At 34.8% G+C, this 20,105-nt stretch overlaps 1 protein-coding gene across 5 annotated transcripts in view; it reads right to left on the reverse strand.

Moving 5' to 3' along the window:
* The window catches only part of dock8 (dedicator of cytokinesis 8), a 52,522-nt gene that overhangs the window by 5,956 nt on the left and 26,461 nt on the right, over positions 1-20,105 (reverse strand). For all 5 annotated transcript variants that reach the window (XM_051901836.1, XM_051901837.1, XM_051901838.1 and 2 more), the window contains 30 exons: positions 19,910-20,027; positions 19,074-19,144; positions 18,839-18,983; positions 18,410-18,511; positions 18,152-18,247; positions 16,756-16,990; positions 16,393-16,557; positions 16,063-16,235; positions 14,673-14,762; positions 14,491-14,586; positions 14,195-14,344; positions 13,922-14,035; positions 11,854-12,009; positions 11,603-11,739; positions 11,324-11,487; positions 11,007-11,158; positions 10,223-10,405; positions 9,955-10,081; positions 8,401-8,488; positions 8,147-8,243; positions 7,932-8,066; positions 6,295-6,447; positions 2,989-3,147; positions 2,770-2,870; positions 2,295-2,487; positions 1,989-2,132; positions 1,421-1,552; positions 844-978; positions 518-607; positions 54-290 (listed from right to left, as the gene is read on the reverse strand). In XM_051901836.1, the coding sequence (XP_051757796.1) occupies positions 54-290; positions 518-607; positions 844-978; positions 1,421-1,552; positions 1,989-2,132; positions 2,295-2,487; positions 2,770-2,870; positions 2,989-3,147; positions 6,295-6,447; positions 7,932-8,066; positions 8,147-8,243; positions 8,401-8,488; positions 9,955-10,081; positions 10,223-10,405; positions 11,007-11,158; positions 11,324-11,487; positions 11,603-11,739; positions 11,854-12,009; positions 13,922-14,035; positions 14,195-14,344; positions 14,491-14,586; positions 14,673-14,762; positions 16,063-16,235; positions 16,393-16,557; positions 16,756-16,990; positions 18,152-18,247; positions 18,410-18,511; positions 18,839-18,983; positions 19,074-19,144; positions 19,910-20,027 (4,138 nt within the window). The remainder of the gene's footprint in view (positions 1-53; positions 291-517; positions 608-843; positions 979-1,420; positions 1,553-1,988; positions 2,133-2,294; positions 2,488-2,769; positions 2,871-2,988; positions 3,148-6,294; positions 6,448-7,931; positions 8,067-8,146; positions 8,244-8,400; positions 8,489-9,954; positions 10,082-10,222; positions 10,406-11,006; positions 11,159-11,323; positions 11,488-11,602; positions 11,740-11,853; positions 12,010-13,921; positions 14,036-14,194; positions 14,345-14,490; positions 14,587-14,672; positions 14,763-16,062; positions 16,236-16,392; positions 16,558-16,755; positions 16,991-18,151; positions 18,248-18,409; positions 18,512-18,838; positions 18,984-19,073; positions 19,145-19,909; positions 20,028-20,105) is intronic.

The raw sequence follows: 20,105 nt of genomic DNA on the forward strand, positions 1-20,105 counted from the left end.
TTTTATCAAACTACCACTGCAGATGAAGAAGGGGGAGGGGGTGTTGTCATTACCTCCTCCTTCTGAATGACATTGATCCGTGTCTTGATGTAGGGGAAGGCATGCATGGTGGTTAGGATGGTTTTCCTCTTGTATTGCTCATTGAGTTCCCCCCGCGGTCGCCCACTTTTTGTGAACGGCGTAGTGTACATGAAGCGGCGAAGGTTGAAGTTCTTCTCGAAGTTGGTGAGGCGGTCTTTCATCTCATAGTCATCAAAGAAAGGCTCCACAAAGGTAATCTGTATGTATACCTAATGTGAAATGTGAAAATCAACACGCTATGTTTAAGGAAATCTCAATGGCACTTAAAGGAAACATAAATCATTGAGGGTAACATTAGTTGAATGAGGCAATTGAGATTTGACTGTAGAGGCAGTCGACGGCCTTTCAAGCTAATGAGGGTGCAACACAAGTCATGGTGAAGAAAACGTTTGATTGTAATTGTATTTACACTGGCACAACATTTGATGAGAAGTACCTTGTTGGGATTCAGCTTGTTTCTGTCTACTGGTGTGGAATCTTTAATCATTTCCAAAACTCCATCTCCAAAACACTCACTGTAGAAGTTCTGGAAAATTAGAAGATAAAGAGTTAACTACTAAGTTGCTCCTGATCAAACAAAATTTGTAAGTTTATCATAATATCAGAGTTAATGTATAATATCAGAGCAAATTTCAGACCATTACAGTACTGCCTAAAAGTATCAAAACCTCTAATTTAAACCTTAAGAAAAACTTCAAACTTCAAATTCATCTTTATCACAAATGCATTTCAGAACTTCAGAGGGTTCCAGAGAAATTTCACCTCGAGCCGGTGGGATATCTCCGGTAAATGGGTGATTCCTGGCTCTTTGTAGATAAATTCTTGCTCATCCAGGTCTCCAAATTTAGAGCCATAAAATCCTACGCGGAAGTAGGTTCCAAACATCCTCTTGTGACCCTGAAAAAGTAAAAATAAACATTTAGAGAAACGCCAGTAGTTGATGCATAATGATGCATGATTTTAGGTTCAAATTGATATGAAAGTCACCATTTTATGTATGTTTTCCCACTACTTTTAATGACTTGAAAAATTATTTTTCGAAGATTTAAATAAAACAAAGATGATTGGAACAAAGTTTACCAGAAAATACTAATTCAGTCTTTAAAATTAAAAGTACACATATTCTATATAATGTTTCAATAATATGTTCTCATGAAAACAATGTATAGTAACTATTAAATAACAGCTAAGTGCCGTTTTAGATCAAGTATAGCATGTCACAACACATCGACTTCCCTATTTCTACACAACTGCCCACATACATATAGTTGATCACATTAGACAGCTTCTTCCTGCCTGGCAGACTCATGTAGGAGGACATGTCATGTGTATGCTTTACCTTTTGAATGATGTTCTCAAAAGCCCTTTGGAGCTTGTCATGTGTGGAAGCGAGCTTCCGGAAATCTCTGTGGGCCTCAAGTATAGGCACGATTACCTTGTACACCTCATTAACTGCCTCGTACAACCCGCCCTGTAAGTGAACAATGATAAACAGTAATGAACAATAATATATTGTATATATAAGATTTAATAAGGTAAGATACAAGGAGATATGTAATCATGTTTAATATAAAATATGTAAAAATTAAATAATAAATATTATAAATCAAATTACACACACAGTGTGTGTATATATATATATATATATATAATACCATAAGTAGTACCATAGGACAGAAAAAAAGAAAGTATATATTAATAAAAATATTGTATTATATATTAATATAAATTAACTTCTATTAATAGTTATATCTAAATATATATATATATATATATATATATATATATATATATATATATATAGTAGTAGTAGTACCATAGGACAGAAAAAAATATGGAGTAGCATAAAAGAAAATGGGCTGCTAATTTGGATTATGTCTTTGGCGCCTCACTCCAGGATAACTCACATTGCTGAATAGCTCAGCAGCCTGTTCCAGAAGCCCAACTAGGCCATTTTCTGTGAAGTAGCGTCCCGAGCAAACCCCATCCTCGTCTGGAGACAATATGTCGTCTGAGACTGCAGACTCCTCCAGCACATTAGGAGAGATGTTCTGGTGGGGAGAGACAATTATTTACCACAGTCGGACATGGATCTCATTCAGACCGAGCCTTGTGTGAGGGTTCGAAGAGCAGCCTAGACATAATTCACGCCTACTGTTGTTTTTCGGAAAGGGAGCCGATTCAAGCGTTTCCTACTCACGATAATAACTCACTTGAAAGGTGACGCTGCCCACAGGCAAGTATTTGTGATCCTCCAGCATGCTGAGATATTCAGCCACCAGGGCCGCGGCATGGATCAGACACATGGCTGACTCTGTAAAACACTTCCTGCCGTTGTGCTTCTCTGCCATGTTTTGGAGCCAGGTTAGACGCAGGTCTGGAGAGGTCTGGTAACCCTTTGCGATCCTGCAACCAAAGCAAACTGTAGATTAATGCTCTGAGGAAATAAATACAATTTTGTTCATAATATCAAAGAAAAGTGTGGACTGGCATTTTCCCTCAAGTTATTACACATGCGAGGCACACTGCAGGGCTCAAATGTGCCACTTGGTTACTATGGTAAGTCCAAAAACAGTGGACAAACAGTACAAACCACAGCAAAATAGGAAGCAGAGAAAAAAAAACCACAGGCCTGGGATTCCAAAGGCAGACGCAGACTTGGTTTTAGCTGCAGAAGAAAATGTGTACCTATACATGAGGTCCATGAGCATCTCAGGATCTTTCTGGAACTCCTTCATTTTTACTGTATCTGAGAGAATACTGTTTAGGTTCCTCAAGAGTTCATCCACCTGTGGAGATAGAAACCACTGAACAATGAACCAACAGATGATCTAAAAATGTTTAGTATACATTACGTATTGATTGGGCTGGATGTCTAAAGGTTTAAACTTTAGGCCAAAGTTTTACCTGTGAGGGCAGCTGTGTAGACTGCATTTCCATGTCCTCTTCTGCATATGCAAGGATAGTTCTGAAAGAGCGGCGTAGGTACTCCTCATGGATGTCTGAAGACTTGCCGACCAACGAGGCCAAAGACATTGTCACTTGCATTTTGACTCTGGAGAAATTCTGCAAAGGCAAAAAACAAGAGGTCAAGGTTTGGCTAATTTTACCCTAATACAGCTAGCCCCTGCTGGTCAATGTTGTAACTACAAAGTCTAGCACAAAAAAAATATACAGCCATTCAAAATGTAGAAAGACTAACTGACTAACTACTCTGGAGAACTCAATCCAAGCTCAAAAAATTCTGTGGCCCCATGAGCAATGATGGCAGCGTGCAGGTCACATACTTGGGACCTGTGCCAGCAAAAGGCCATGAGTACAACAGCGCCTGCTCAACTTTTCGGCTGCCTTGGTTCTGAAAGTATTTTTCCCCAATCCCTTTTCACATAGGAATTTTAAAAAAAAATTGGTAACACTTTAAAATAAGGTCCATTAATTAAACATTAGTTAATGTATTAATTAACATGAACTAACCACGAGCAATACATTTGTTACTGTATTTACTAATCTTTGTTAATGTTAGTTAATGAAAATACAGTTGTTCATTGTTTGTTCATGTTAGTTCACAGTGCATTAACTAATGTTAACAAGATTTTAATAATGTATCAGTAAATGTTGAAATTAACATTAACAAAGATTAATAAATGCTGTATAAGTGCAGTTCATTATTAGTTCATGTTAACTAATAAACATTATTGTAAAGTGTTACCAAAAATTTAACTTTTTGTTAAAGTGTTATAAGCCATGAAGCAAAACAACAAGATACTAGGCGAGTCACATTACAAACTTTGATTTGAAGAAAAAAATAAAATAAAAAAAAATTACAAGACTACAAGGCCTTTAAGGAGGGAAAGACCTACAATTACAATAAGCATTGCAAATGACAATTAAATTAAAAACGATGGAGATATACAAATCGATTACATTTGCAAAAGTGTTCATTTGGGGGGGAGGGTGAATTTGTGTGTATTTTTTTTGGGGATAACTAATTGCGCTTCACTACTTGGGGATAATTGATTGCATCTTTTATTTTGATAGTTTCTTAGTTTACTATTTTTTATTTGGATATCCGTTTATTTATACATATTTACGTTAAAATGTTATTTAAACTGTATTTTTGAAATATTGAAACATTTTGTAATACTTAAAAATGTATAAATAAAGTGAGGGGGGAAAAAAAGTGTTCATTTTGCACGATCCGTTTCGTTTCTCTGATCAGTGGAGATTTCCTTGCAGAATCATTAGTAGAATCATCAGTAATGTAGTTTTCACCAGAAATTCAGTTGTTAAAAATTATTTAAAAACACATGTTAAACTGGGACTGTAGATGAAAATTAGCTATTGTGCCAACTCTGGTACATAGCATCAAAGGAAATATTTATGTTTAATATTATACATAGTCCCTTCCAAAAAAATTAAAATAAATAATGCGTGCTGATGTCTTCAACAAAAGCATATACCCATTTTTACTTTCAGAACCTCACAGTGGCACTCTATTGAGATTGATGAGAATGCCAACAGCTTTCTCTGTGGCAAAAATATTGATTTCTTAAGGCCAATTCACACTGCACCGACAGACACAGACCAACACCGACAGTCACCAGATTACAGCACGTCACTTCTCAGACATTCTAAATCCGATTCAGTACGTTCGGAAAAAAACAAGCTCCGACAGATGCCAACAAACTCCGACAGAGGTAACACACTGATCCAACAAAACCCGACAAAGTGTCTGTTGCCGTCTGTCGGCGCGGTGTGAATTGGCCTTTAAAAGATTAGTTTACCAAATAAATTTAAATTCTTTAAAATTTAAGTTGTTATTCACTGGCAATCTCTGCCATAACTTTCAAATCTCATTTGCATTTATGCATATTCAATAATGCCAGGTTTTCATATGGTTCTCAACTTAAATTAAGGTCTTTTCTTCATGCAAAACTATCATATTACTGCAGAAAATGTGGAATACAGTGTATGGACCACTTTCATTTCAAGTCTTGTTTCAATGTATGAATGTCCAAAGCATCATGACAACAGAGGTCTGATTACTGCCTGAGGTTTCCCATTTAGAAAACAGCCCTTCCCCCAGCAGTTCCTGTCAACCAGAGCCATGTCATTTATCTGGGTTGGCCCTGCTGAGGTTATTGAAGGTTACATTGTCAGATACAGGTGTTAGGCTGTGAAAGGAAACGCCACACTGCCAGGCGCGGTCGGCCATTGCTGTCATAGTCTCAGATCATTGATTCCAAGGGAGGCTTGAGCCAGGGGCTGAAAATGCTCCATCCATCTTGCTTAGCATCAGGAAACTGCAAAATGATCCCCCATTAACCCCTGTATAATTGCCAATGGATCATTTCAATGGCACCATTATGTTAAATTGAGCGTATGCGTGAGGCATCTCTGGATGTCGCCAATATCGCATCTAGGTCAGTTTTGCCGTGAAGAACGACTCAACATCGGCACTGCTAAGAAGATTAATTCTGAATTTGTCCTGAAACTTGACTTCACTGTTTTCACCATTTAATCTAATGTGAGAAAAGGCCTTAGGAAACATAAAAACACAAAGCAGAGAGGGGGAAAAGACAGCCTGTCACTAAAAGGAATCAACATGACTTATTCAAGGTTACACTAACGACAGGAACGACTGCTGGAGCCTTTTACAAACCAAACAAGCAAACAAACAGACAGACAGGGAGAGAAATCCATCCTTTCCCCATTAAAGATGAATGAGATGGCAAACAACATGGCCATCTGGTAGGGGAGGGCTGAGGGGGGGTGAGAAATTGAGTAAACAGAGGAAATACTCCAGCCATCAGCCTGGTGCATACAGAGAGATGGCCAACCAGCAGCGACAGGCTCGTGTTATCAGCCGACAGACAGACATAGAGAAGAATAACATTTCAGAGAGTGTTGTCAATGTTACGTCTGCATCATTTTAACGAAGAAAAGACAAGGTGGAAGTGGTTTTATTTATTTGGCAATAGACCCTGCTGAAAAATCCAGCATGAATGTTGATCCAGAGTGGTTTGTGTTGGTTATAGTGCTGGTCTAGCTGGTGGACCAGCATAGTCATGCTGTTCTCAAGCAAAACTGAGCTTGTCTCCCGCTTTCCATGCTAGAGACCATCGCATACTGGTCCCAGTATACAAAACATACCAGCAATACTAGATTTTTCATCAGGGGAGGTAATGAGTGGTCTGTTATATGGCGACTTACACTAGCAGAGCTGTAGCTGTATCTCATGATCAGGTAGAGCGTAGCACAAGCTTGACTCCTGTTGCCGTCCACACAGCTGCTGCAGTAATGAAGAACCTTCTGACACAGGTCTGCACACTGCTCGGCCTCCTCCTCAAACAACAGGTCGCCAAACTGAAAAAACATTACTGTATCAGGGATATATTCAATATAACATATATTACATGATTACAGGAAGGAGAGATGGGTTGGTTGGTACGGTGGTGAATATCTCTAGTGGAACAAACATTATTTTAGGTGCAACTGAAAGCTTAGGTTCTTGGATAAAAGACATTCGATAATCACATTTTGTTAATTCATGACTAAATTTATGCAATTTTGCCAGCCAACTCTGATACAGGAGAGAATTAACAAACTGAAAAATTGTCTGTTATAATTATTTTTACAATTAATATGATTGTGATACTGTTTACACTACCGTTCAAAAGTTTGTCTCTTATGCTCACCAATTAAGGCTGCATTTATTTGATCAAAAACAGTAAAAACAGGGAAACACTTTATTTTACAGTGTCTTTATTACGTTACATGTAGTAACTATAGTAATAAATATAAATTATGCATAATTACATGCAACTAACCCTAAACCAAACCTAATCCAAACTCTAGCCCTACAGTAAGTACATGTAGTTAATTAATATTACTCAGTATTTAAATGTGTAATTACACTGTAACAAGGACAAATTAAAATAAAGTGTAACCAAAAACAGTACTATTGTGAAATAATACATTTTGTTTTCTATTTTAATATATTTTAAAATGTTTTTTCTAAAATTCTTACTGACCCTAAACTTTTGAACAGTAGTGATTAATTTAAAATAGTTTTTTATACTTTAATCACTTACACAGTCTGACTTTTTTAGTTTTTGCTTAATCTTAATTTGTTTTAATTTGTCTTTTTATTTAATAAATATATATATATAATCATATAGTTATTATTGTACATCAAAATTATTATTATTATTATTATATTTTATTTTGTATCATCCACAAGACTGGGTGGTCCCAAATGTAATATTTTAAGAACCAGCTACTGAAAAATATGGACTGGATTGGACCAATAAGGATTGATTGACTGCCAAACTGAATATTAAGGTAGGAAGGTGCATTTCTCCCCTCACCATCTATAGTGCTTACAGCCTTTTAATATACTTCTTAAATGTGCGTCTGTATATGTAGAGGTAAATGTTCATAAACACCCACACTCTTTTCATAAATTATGTCAGCCAAGTGGCATAATTTATCACAGACTTTTAAAACTATATCAAAAAATAACTGGTTCCCTGGTTTGACCTCATATTTTAAATATCTTATTTTAGCATTTTTGTTGGGGGTGGAGTCTAATTTTTGTTTTGACACAGAAAAAAAAAAGGTTTTCTTCAACTTGGCATTCAATTCTCATTCATCTCAATTATGAAATTAACCCTGTAGACAACCAACCCTGATCTAGCCTACAGCTATATGATTTAGAATGAATGAGTTACACTAAAATAAACCACAAGGAAATGCTCTTATATTAGTTATAAAAACAAATTCAATTTTAGCACATTTGAAAAAGAATTGGTGTGTACTGTCAGCTGAACAACTGCACATGACAGTACCTTTACAATGAGAGCCCGTAGGGTGCTGAAACAGTGCGACAGGAAGGTGGTGCTCTGATTACAGGTGAGAGAGTGCAGCAGAACTCTCAGCACTCCACCAACCACATTATCCTTACAGTCCGCCAGAGGAACTGCCTGAAAGTAGAATATAAAATATTTATTCATCCTAAAATCTCCAAATATGTTTTGGGTCCATTGTGAGAGTTCTCCGTTACCTGTACAATCATCTCCAGTAGGTCAAGGACTATGAGGGTGGTCTCAGTTGCCAGGTTACCACTGATTATGGCCTCCTGATCTAGCTCTGCTTTGGATCTGAGGAAACAACAATAACAAGACAGTAACCAAAACAAAAAAAGCTCAATTTTTGTAGTAGATTAGGGCCATGGAGAACTAGAACCAACAATGAAAGAGAAGTGCTGCAGGTTAAACAGATGTGAACCATGAAATGATGGTACTATTTTACGCTCACTTGTCCTGCCTGTCGTTTGTCTGGCGCCACTGTGTAAGGTCTTTCCTCCAGCGTAGGTTCTCTCTCTGACCCAGCGTCCGGTCGTTACCTTGCACAACACACAGCCAACACACCAAGACGGGACATATTTAGAAAATATCTAAACAAGGAAGTCTGCGGACTGTAAACATGTAAAATTAGACAGCATTTTACGTGAAATGAAAAATTATTTTAGTGCATTGTGGAAAACAAATAATATATTATTCAATGGGCCAACAGTAACTGTCCCCACTGCAGTTAAAGGAATATTTCTGTCATTATTTATTCATCTGCTTGTGGTTTCAAAAACCCGGATGACTTTCTTTATGCTGTAGAGAACAAAAGGGAACTTTTTTTTATAAATATCCTGCAACATATAATGAAAGCGAATGGAGAATGGGGCCAGATTTACAGTACTACAGTAACTAAATAAATACAAACTTAGAAAGTATGCAAATACAAAGTTACCGTATGGTTTCAAAAACAGTGCATGTAAAGTTATATGAACTACTTTGTACATATGTATTTATATGTACAATTTACTTACAAATAAATACATTTATTTAAATTAATAAATACATTTAAATTAAATAAATACATTTATTTAAATGTCTCTGGAGTCTCAAGAACCTCTCCATTCAGTTGCATTTCAGCCACTCCGAACCAAAGAAATTAAATAAAGTTGAAGATCTAAAATTATTATAAAATTACAATTATTATAAACAAACCTAATAAAAATGACAAAGGCACATAAACATATTAAAATGTAAACTAAAATCAAAGTGAAACCTGAAAAAATAAAAGCTATTTAAAAATTAATAAATACTATAATAGTATATAAATAATACTAAAAACACTGATCACTCCACATACTTCTCATATAATAAAATTATTTATGTCCATTTATTTATCATGTCAACTGTTATTAATTAATTGTATAATATAATATAATATAATATAATATAATATTCATGCTATTTAAAAACTTTGTTCATACCACAGAGGTTACAATGCATTTCACAATCAGACTTTATCTGACCAGGTTCTTCTGTGTTTTAAATTACTCACAAATCTTATGACAGTTTGACAATCTCTGTTCAGATTTCGCAAAATATTAGTTGTTTTCATGCCTTTTGCAAGACATTGCACCACTTCATGCTTTCCATCTTCAGAAAGATCTTTCTTCCTCCCCATATTGCATGAGAAATGTGACTTGCTTAATAATGTGGAACAAACTCTTTAAGTAGGTTTTCCATTTACCCAAGAAGACCCGGCAAACTACTGGCAAGCAAAACCTGCCTAAGACTGATACCAGTTATCTAAAAAGATATGAGAAATAAAACAAACAAGCACAATGTTTATTGTACTAAAATCTTGTATGATGCATGACAGCCCCATTATTTTGTGCTCCATGGGAGAAAGTCACACAGGTTTGGGGCGAAATGAGAGAAAGTAAATGATGACAGAATTTCCATTTTTGGGTGAACTATCCCTTTAAAGGCTAAGATAGAAAGTAAAACATGAGATGCAGCTCACCTCCCACCCTTTTCATCATTTCTCCTCTGGCTCCATACCCTCCCAGCAGAACCTCCTCCAGACGCGCCTTAGCCTGCTGAGACTTCTGCAGGGCCTGTGTGCTCACCTTATCAGAACTTTGCTTCCCCTACACACAAACAATACATCACGTGAAAATGACATCAGAAAGGCCATCCAGAAGATACCTTCCTGTTCAAATCAAAATACATCCGGGTAAATGGTTCTAGAAGGTCACCGAATGATTCTGCAGTGACTAATGTGTTTTTACCCTGTACTCAAAGCAGGAGATGCAGATGGCGAGGAGTTCCAGCAGACGGCTCAGCTGAGAGGAAGGCATGTCCACGGTCCAGCGCTGGATCAGATTCTGGTCTGCATTCTTGATAATCCACAGGAAGCACATGAGCAGATTGCGGCTGGTCTCTGCTGTCAACATGTTGCTAGTTTTTCCCGTCTGGACAAAGAGAGATTGTCAAAGAATATTCAAATGGGAATTACTGTTTCTTTGGAATATCTTGGATAAATAGACAAATATCCATACATATTATATGGCTCTCTGGAATACTTAATTCTGATTGGTCAATCACAGTAAAATATTTTGTATGCTAAAAGTTAACTCTCATATCACTCCTAGTGTTGTAAACTATTCTTGTAAACTAACAACTAAAACTATTAAAAATGATTTTCCTTAATTGAACTAAAGCTGAGATAAAATATAAATAATATAAACAAACTTGAAAGAAAATTAGAAAAGTTGAAGATCTAAAATTATTAAAAATAAATAGAAAATACAAATATAAAACAAACATAATAAAAATGACAAAGGCACATAAACTTACTAAAATGTAAACTAAAATTAAAGTGAAATCTGAAAAAATAAAAGTTATTTCAAAATTTTAATAAATACTATAATAGTATATAAATAATACATAAAACACTAATCACTCCACATACTTCTCATATAATACAATTATTTCCATTTATTTATCATGTCAATTATGTTATTAAATATATATTAATATAATATTCATGCTATTTAAAAACCTTGTTCATACCACAGAGGTCACAGAAGCCAGTGCATTTCTTGCCAAGGTGTTGAAAGGATTTCCAGCGATTGCCATGGCAACAGACTGATTGATGGGAGTGACATTGTCAGGGTCCTCCTCAGGTCCACCGGACTTTCCTTTACTGCCACGAGAGTCAGATACTGTGAAGAAAACACATACGCTCACATATAAACCACAGGTCTGAAAAGCATAATCCATTTTAAACTTCCATCATGCACCACCATACTGGAGCTCTCTGGCCCACTGCCTAAAAGCAACTATTAAGTCTAACTGAGATTAACAACTAGACTTGTGTAAGGCAGTACCTGTGAAATCAAGATAATTGATGGAGTCAATGATGATGCCCACTAGAGGGAGGTAGAGAGCAGCAATCTTGGCCTTGACCTCTGGCCTTGAGCAGCGCTGGTCCAGATCGTGAGCGCACAGTAAGCTGTATGTGGCATTAATGGCCTTTTGTTGAACTCTCCCTCTACACACGTACATAAAACATAATTATTAGCTTGTTAAATGCACTCTTGAAAAAAAAAAAAAAAATCACTAAACAGTTGTTGTCACTTTTGTGCCACATATTAAATATGACCGACCCCTCTGACTCCATGTCCACTGCAGTACTGAGTTCGGTCAGCAGCAGTCCGGTCAAGTAATGCCGTTGCTTAAAGTCCTGCGACAGGTCAAACATGGCTGAGATCTTATTGTCCTGAAAACTGCATGAGCTGGAGGTCTGGTGACAGAGACAGATGATTTTATTTGCATACTCATTGTTTCCAAACACTGAGTATTAGATCAGTCATAACAGAGACACAACACTGCAGAATAATGTTGTTTTTTTACTGACCTGTGAGGAGACGGACGGTGACGGGGAGGCGGGGGCGGAGGCGGGGCTGCTGAAGAACAGGCTGAGGTTGAGGTAGTGCTCATGACTGCACAGGATCCTCAAAAACTCTAACCTCATACTGATCAAAGTCGCCATGTTCACACTCTTTGCTGCCATCTGAGAAAAAAAAGAGAAAATTATTTACATATTAATGCTAAAGATATTAATTAGTGGGGCTCAAGCAGGTGATGCAGGATTGAGTCCAGTCTGCAACATGTCCTGATCACATTCCCCCTCTTTCTCCTAAAATTTGTCTAGCAAAGCAAAAACAAATATAAATTTATATGTATATTTCAAATTCAAAACTAAATTTAATTGTAAAAATTTAGTTAATATTTTATCTGTCTATCTATCCATCCATCCACCCATCTATCCATCTATCTAGAGCTGGACGATTCTGGATAAATTGAGAACCACAATTTTTTGGTTTCAAACAGAGATCGCGATTCTTCCACGATTCTGAACAGACAACTAAACAACGTAATTTATGAGAGGTTCTGACAAATGTTAATTGCTGCAGTCTATTTAAAATCTTTAATGAATCTGAATGAACTATTTAAAAAATGAATGATTCAATGACTCACTCACTTCACTTGTTTCATTACTGGATGAATCAGCATTTTTTAAACAAATCTCTTAAATGTTTCAATGACAAATACATTTTTAACAGTCACTTGTCGCCATCTGGTGGCGTAATGATGTAATTTGAAGTGTCAGGTCACTTTCAAAAGGTCACTCTATTTTGATCACTTCCATTGACATCAGTGTTTATATCCAAACTATAAACTTGTATCCCAGTTCTTCTGTGTAATATGAATATTTGTAACACAGAAATGATACTGTGTGGTTGAAAAGACTGTTTGTGAAGCTGTTTCATCTCTCTCTCTCTCTCTCTCGCTCAAAAGTTTTTGAACGGTAAGATTTTTAAATGTTTTTAAAAGAAGTCTCTTCTGCTCACCAAGGCTTCATTTATTTGATCCAAAATACAGCAAAAACAGTAATACTGTGAAATATTTTTACAATTTAAAATAACAAATTTTCTATTTGAATATAATTTAAAATGCAATTTATTTCTGTGTTGGCAAAGCTGAATTTTCAGCATCATTACTCCAGTCTTCAGTGTCACATGATCCTTCAGGAATCATTCTAAAATGCCGATTTGCTGCTCAAGAAACATTTATTATTATTATTATCAATGTTGAAAACAGTTTCAGGATTATTTGATGAATAGAAATTTCAAAATAACAGCATTTATCTGAAATAGAAAGCTTTTGTAACATTATCACTACCGTTCAAAAGTTTGGGGTCATTAAGAGTTATTTCATTTATTTATTCTTGGAAAGAAATTAAAGAAATTAATACTTTTATTCTGCAAGGATGCATTAAATTGATCAAAAGTGACAGTATAGACATTTATAATGTTGCAAAAGCTTTATATTTCAGATAAATGCTGTTCTTTTGAACTTTCTATTCATCAAATAATCCTGAAAAAAAAAATATTGTACAACTGTTTTCAACATTAATAATAATAATAATAATAATAATAAATGTTTCTTGAGCAGCAAATCAGCATATTAGAATGATTCCTGAAGGATCATGTGACACTGAAGACTGGAGTAATGATGCTGAAAATTCAGCTTTGCCAACACAGAAATAAATTGTATTTTAAAATATATTCAAATAGAAAACATTTATTCTTATTTTAATTGTAAAAATATTTCACAATATTACTGTTTTTGCTGTATTTCGGATCGAATAAATGAAGCCTTGGTGAGCAGAAGAGTCTTCTTTTAAAAACATTAAAAAAATCTTATCGTTCAAAAACTTTTGACCGGTAATCAAAAGTTTTTGAACTAATTTTCAACTAATTCTGTATTCACATTAAAATATTGTTCTGCACTGCTTTACTTCAAAAGTCATGCCTGAAAGGTTCATGCCGGACATGCTTGTGATGTTCACTGAACCGAGCAGTTGTGAATGATTTCTTGCTATTAAGATAACGATTAGAAAATGAGATGAGCTGCAGTACCTGGTTGCAGTAATTCTTCACAAGCTGAAACACAAAGCCTCGGTCCATCAGAGACATCAGGTCATACAGGAAGAAAGCCAGGCTGACATTAACCTTCTCTGCCTGCTCCAACTCCTGAGGACAAATAAACACACACATCTCTTCTCATTATCACTGACAAATAACATTCCTCCAAAAGATCGGACCTCTTGTTTTTCTCAACTGCTCCATGTTTACTGAGTCACTAAACAGTTCTTGAGTCAGATCTTGATATTTTCAGATGGATTCAATCACCTTTTGCTGTTTTACTAAAATGTTCCCAATCTCAGCAGTCACAACGTTGACAATAGTTGTGATGTCATCTTTGAAGCGGTCCGAAAATCGATTCCTACGAAGGACTGCCTTCTTATCCAACTGAGACACGTGCTGACTCATGCTCTTCACCTGGAGTGAGTACATATGGACAATGAGAACTAGAAAAAAAACCTCAAACAATATCTACAGAACATCTTGCATTTGAAATTTCAAAGACAGTCAAAGTTGGTTTGCTCAGCAACATTATATGCATATTTAAATCAACACCATCTTACAAGAAGTTCAAAAAAGAACCAGGCGTATTTGTAGACATTCTCTCTGCAGACTCCAGTGCTGACCACCATCTGAAGAGCCAGCTCCTCATGGAACAACTACAAAGAAAGATGAATCTGCTTAACACAACCTCTGCTGAAATGACAGACAGCTTAGGTAATGAAGTGGCAAGGCAAATAGTCACCTTTTTGTTTGTGGGCCGTGTGCTTGCTGTGGAGCTCTGTGAAGTATTGGAGATATTTGCAGCTGCTGACGCGCGACAGCCTTGTAAACCCTGGTAGGAACCAAAATGTGGGAGCAGTAAGAAAATACGCCAAGTGTCTGTATATGTGCAATGTAGAAGTGTTGGGTACCATTCCATATAAAACTAAAAATACCTTTTAAAAAATTTATTTTAATTTTAATTTAAGGAATTGTTTTGTTGTTGTTGTTGTTGTTGTTAACTAAACCTAAAATTATTAAAAATAAAACAAAAAAATAAAAAAAATAAAAATAAAAATGATGCCTTGGCAGCAAAACTGAAATAAAGTGTAAGTGCAAAAATTACTAAAACTAATGAAATGAAATGAAAATAAATAGATATATTTAAAGAAGACTAATAAAATGCACATAAAAATAAAAAACGCAAAAGCTTAAACTAAAATTAAACAAAAATGAAAATATTAACAAACACTAATTCAGATTTATAAATACTAGAGCTGCATGATTCTGCATAAATTGAGAATCACGATTTTTTTCTTTCAAATAGAGATCGCGATTCTCCCACGATTCTGAACAGACAACTAAACAAAATAACAATTTACTAGATGATCTGACAAAATGTTAATTGCTTCAGTCTATTTAAAAATGTTTAATCAATTTGAATGAATTATTTAAAAAAATCTGTTTGAATGAATGATTCAGTAACTCATAGCTCATTAATTACTGGACGAATCAGCGTTTTTGAACGAATCTCTTGAATGAATGATTCAATGACAAATACATTTTTAACAGTCACTTGTCGCCACCTAGTGGTGTAACGATGTAATCAATACAAACGTAATTTGAAGCGTCAGGTTACTTTCAAAAGGTGATTCACTCTATTTTGATCGATACCGTAGACATCAGTGTTTATATCCAAGCTATAAACTTTTATCCCAGTACTTCTGTGATAATTTGAATATTTGTAACACAGAAATAATGATACTGTGGTTGAAAAGAAGCTGTTTCATACTTATACATGACAACTGGCTCAGCGGCAGCGCCAACGCAGATTTGAATGTTCCAGTGTGATTTTGTCAAAGGTTAAATATACACAGGAGAATCGCTGTCATTTAAGAATAAGTTTACGTGGGTGTTAGAATCCAGATTGTGATCTTTTAACGATTAATCATGCAGCTCTAATAAATACTATAATATTTAAATAATACTAAAATAACAAAATTGGTTTGCTAATTTTTTTTTATTAATAAATTAAATACAGTTCATTGAACTGTGATTTAGCATATTCCTCTTCCTATCATTCTCTTTCAAATTTCCTGTGGCCAATTCAAATTTTAAATTGATATGTTGATGTTGCATTTGTATATATGTACCTTTCCTAGAATGTTATTGACCTCTGTGTCCTCTGGGCTCTGTGGTGCTGGTATATCAGGGTTGCTGCTGGAACGAATCCGTGACTGAAGCAGCATGAAGCCGACCGTGTTAGCCGTGGTGCGAGTCAGAGTGCTGTATCGGCTCTCCGGGTGAGCCATCAGACCTCCTGTGCCTGTTGAACATAAGCCTCGGCTCAGTGATAGACAACAACAGAGTAAGTCCTAAAGCCACTAAAAACTCAGTCTGTTCCACACATAAAAACGGATTGCTTTGGATTGGCGAAGAATGAGATCATTGGTGGTCTAGATGATATCACAGCCCTACTGTACCTGTGGTGTGGATTTCATGTTGTGTGTCGGGCAAGCGGAACACAAAGTACAGGTATGTTGCTAGGAGACAGTTCCTGCCCTGATGGTCCTTCGCCAGCTCTTGACTGTTGTGAAGGCTGTTGACAACTGACACCACTGACTCAAAGGCAATCTGGGCCAGATTTGCTGCACAAAACAAGATTAAAACCCCTGTAAAGTCAGCTGACACCCTCGAACAAGCATACTTGCTTACACAGTATGCAAAAATCAATACGTCAAATGAGTATGATGTCCGAAGAGAATGTACTTGTAATCTGAAAACATGACTTTTTGTCTTTCCAGTAAGTGTAATTCAAAAGCCAAACGTTTCTATCGGAAACGCACCAGTCTGTCCAGCGATGACCATTGGCTGCATGATGAGCCGGAAGAGCTTGTCGAGGACCTGATGGAGAAAAAGCACAAGCGGCTCCAGGCCGGAGGAGGACAGCGAGATGATGCTGAGCTTCAGCTCGTGCTCAAACATGTTTTCAGAAATCTTCTCATCTCCCACTCGGATGGGGAACGTGGTCTTGCCCTCCAGGGCGTGGCACAGAGTAAAGAAACGTTCCAAATGACTGTCCTGTGATTAAATAAAAAGATTTGGTAACAGGAACAAATGTTCCATTACAAAACATTGCATAATAATATTAAAAATGTTTGAAATGTCACCTATAGAAGCTGGTATTTAATTTATAGTAGGTTTTATATAATATAATATAATATAATATAATATAATATAATATATGTTAAGTGTTATTTATAAACTATTAAAGTAGTAGGTTTTATATAATATAATGTGTTATTTAAGTGTTATTTTAGTATTATTTATTATTTTGAATTAGCGTTTACTTTTGGTAACAACCAACAGCTTCTTAAATAAATTTTCCATTCTAAACCATTGCATAATATTATTAAAAATGTTTGAAATGTAACCTATAGCAGCTGGTAGTTAATTTATAGTAGGTTTCATATAATATAATATAATATAATATAATATAATATATTATAATATAATATAATATAATATAATATATGTTAAGTGTTACTTATAAACTATTAAAGTTTTTACTTTTATATTTTCAGTTTTTCTTTGCATAATATTATTAAAAATGTTTGAAATGTCACCTATATAAGCAAGTATTTAATTTATAATAGGTTTCATATAATATAATATAATAAAAATAATATAATGTAATATAATATAATATAATGTAACATAATATAATATAATATAATTGTTATTTAAGTGTTATTTTAGTATTATTTATAAACTATTAAAGTTAATATTTTGAATTAGCTTTTACTTTTATATTTTCAGTTTTCATTTTAGCTTTAGTAATTTTGCAACATGCTTGTTATTTTTTGTATTTTTTTTAAACATTTCTAATTTTTGTTTTTCAGTTATTATATATATTTAATTATATTTCAGATTTATTACAATGAATTAAAATGACTTAATAATTTTAGTTAACAATAACAACACTGATATAACTAATAATAATTTTTTCTTAAATTGTAATTCAATTCATTCTTCTTCCTGTCAGTCCATTTCCTTTGCACAACACTAGTATATTTTTAATACTTGAAATTCTGCTGAAAAAGGTTTGTCGGTGGCCGACCAGCATGGTCTTTCATGTGACACTGATTGATCTTGATAGTTAACATCAGCACACTAGCATTTCAAAGCACAACATAAGTTGGTCTTTCCAGCTGGGAAGTGAGTTCTGAGAGTGTTACACACCTGTGCTTGGACTGAGGACACAACTTGTAGCTCAAGGTTGAACAGTCCCTTATGATTCTCCAGCCACTTAACTGGAGGTACCTGAGCTGGCAGTTTCTGAAAACATAAAAAACCCAAATTTGCACAATCTACAAACAAATGAACACACACAGCCACAAAAGAGTCATATATTCTGTGCTTAAATAAGACATTGATATAAGATTACAAAATTAAATGACTGGCATCCAAAAAAGGCAGATGTGAAATGGTTGACTGTACCTCTGGGAAATGCAGAGAATAGTTCACAGGAAGCTTGTCCAAAACGATTGGCAGGCACTGCTGTCCAGTCTGCAGCCTGTCATTGTTCAGCATGGGTAACCACTGCAGGGAAGGAACTCAAGTCATGACACTTACATTTATGTCTCTGCTTGTTTGTGTAGATGTCACTGAAACTCTCTCTAGTGTGTGTTTGTGTGTATACATGTATGTACACTTTTTGTCTTTGGTGAATTGAGAAAGTTCAAAAGAACGGCATTTATTTGAAGTAGAAATCTATTGTAACATTATAAAAGTCTTTATTATCACTTTTGATTAATCTACTGCATCCTTGCTGAATAAAAGTATATTCATTTTCTTCTTTTTTCAATCTTGCTGACCCCAACCTTTTGAACTGTAGTGTTTATACACACAATCTGTTCAGTCACTCACTGAATATCCGATGAGAGTCTCCATACTTCCAGTCTGGTTCTGTTTCTGCTGGCAGCTGATATGGTAAAAAGTGAACAGCAAGTGGTGTTTCTCTGTTAAACGGGCTGGAAGACGAATCTTTAGCTCGTCATAGAAATCAGGAGACCTGCGGAGGAGATGGAAACAGCCTGTGACACCACCCTTACATTTGCTTGATACATTGATCACAGGAATTTATGTAAGAGACCATGATTACCTGTTGTGGTATGTGACTGGAGTGTAGACCTCTTGAAGAAACTCAGGCCCACTTGATTTTCCATAGATTACCTTTTGAAGGAAAGTACAGAGGAAAATACAGGTGAGTGAGGTCACCATTTGCATTAAAGCAGAAATGTATGCAATATGAGAACATTTTTAAATATGCTCTACACACACTAGGTTACACATTCACAATCATGGCTCATAATTTTTATACAAACAATTATGATTTGTGACTTAATTGTTTGCCACTTAGAGCGTAAGAGTTTATATATTTTGTACCTCATTTATTCACAATGAACTTGGTATTTATTTATAATAAAGTTTATATTATATATTATTTTCTTTATGGCTTTGTTAACAAATATCTACACTGTTAGATAAACAGTAATTAAATATAAAATAATAAATATATTTACAAATGTTTAAATTCTTTATGTTCTTTTCAAACCACTTTCTACTTTCAAATCTTACTGATATTTTTTGGAACCCAGCTAACCTGATTTTTATTTTATTTCTATTATATTATTATGTTATAATACAATTATTATTATTAATTTATTGTAATTATAATAAATAAAATACATTATAATTCTAATATAATATTATTTATATTACAATGTAAATGCAATGGTTATATATTTTTGTTATATTTCTATGATATTATGTTATAATAAAACAATATATTATTATTATTATTATTATTATTAATTTATTGTAATCATAATAAATAAAAAAACATTATAACTCTAATATAATATTTTTTATATTACAATGAAAATGCAATATATTTCTGACACACATATAGACACATAAATGTGGTTTTGCACTCACAGGCATGGCACAGCTGGGGTCTTCACCACTCATGAACTGGATTTTAACCGTAATGTTTCTGGCTGAAGTCAAACGATTAGTAAGATTCAACCTCAGAGGATACACGTACAGCAGGTTCCTGTAACATAAACATAAAATTAACATTTGAACTCCATAATTGAATGTAAAAACAAGAACTGACCACTAGATGGCGCAG

This window comes from Ctenopharyngodon idella, chromosome 8, assembly GCF_019924925.1.
Source record: "Ctenopharyngodon idella isolate HZGC_01 chromosome 8, HZGC01, whole genome shotgun sequence".
In the NCBI taxonomy this organism is placed as follows: domain Eukaryota; kingdom Metazoa; phylum Chordata; class Actinopteri; order Cypriniformes; family Xenocyprididae; genus Ctenopharyngodon; species Ctenopharyngodon idella.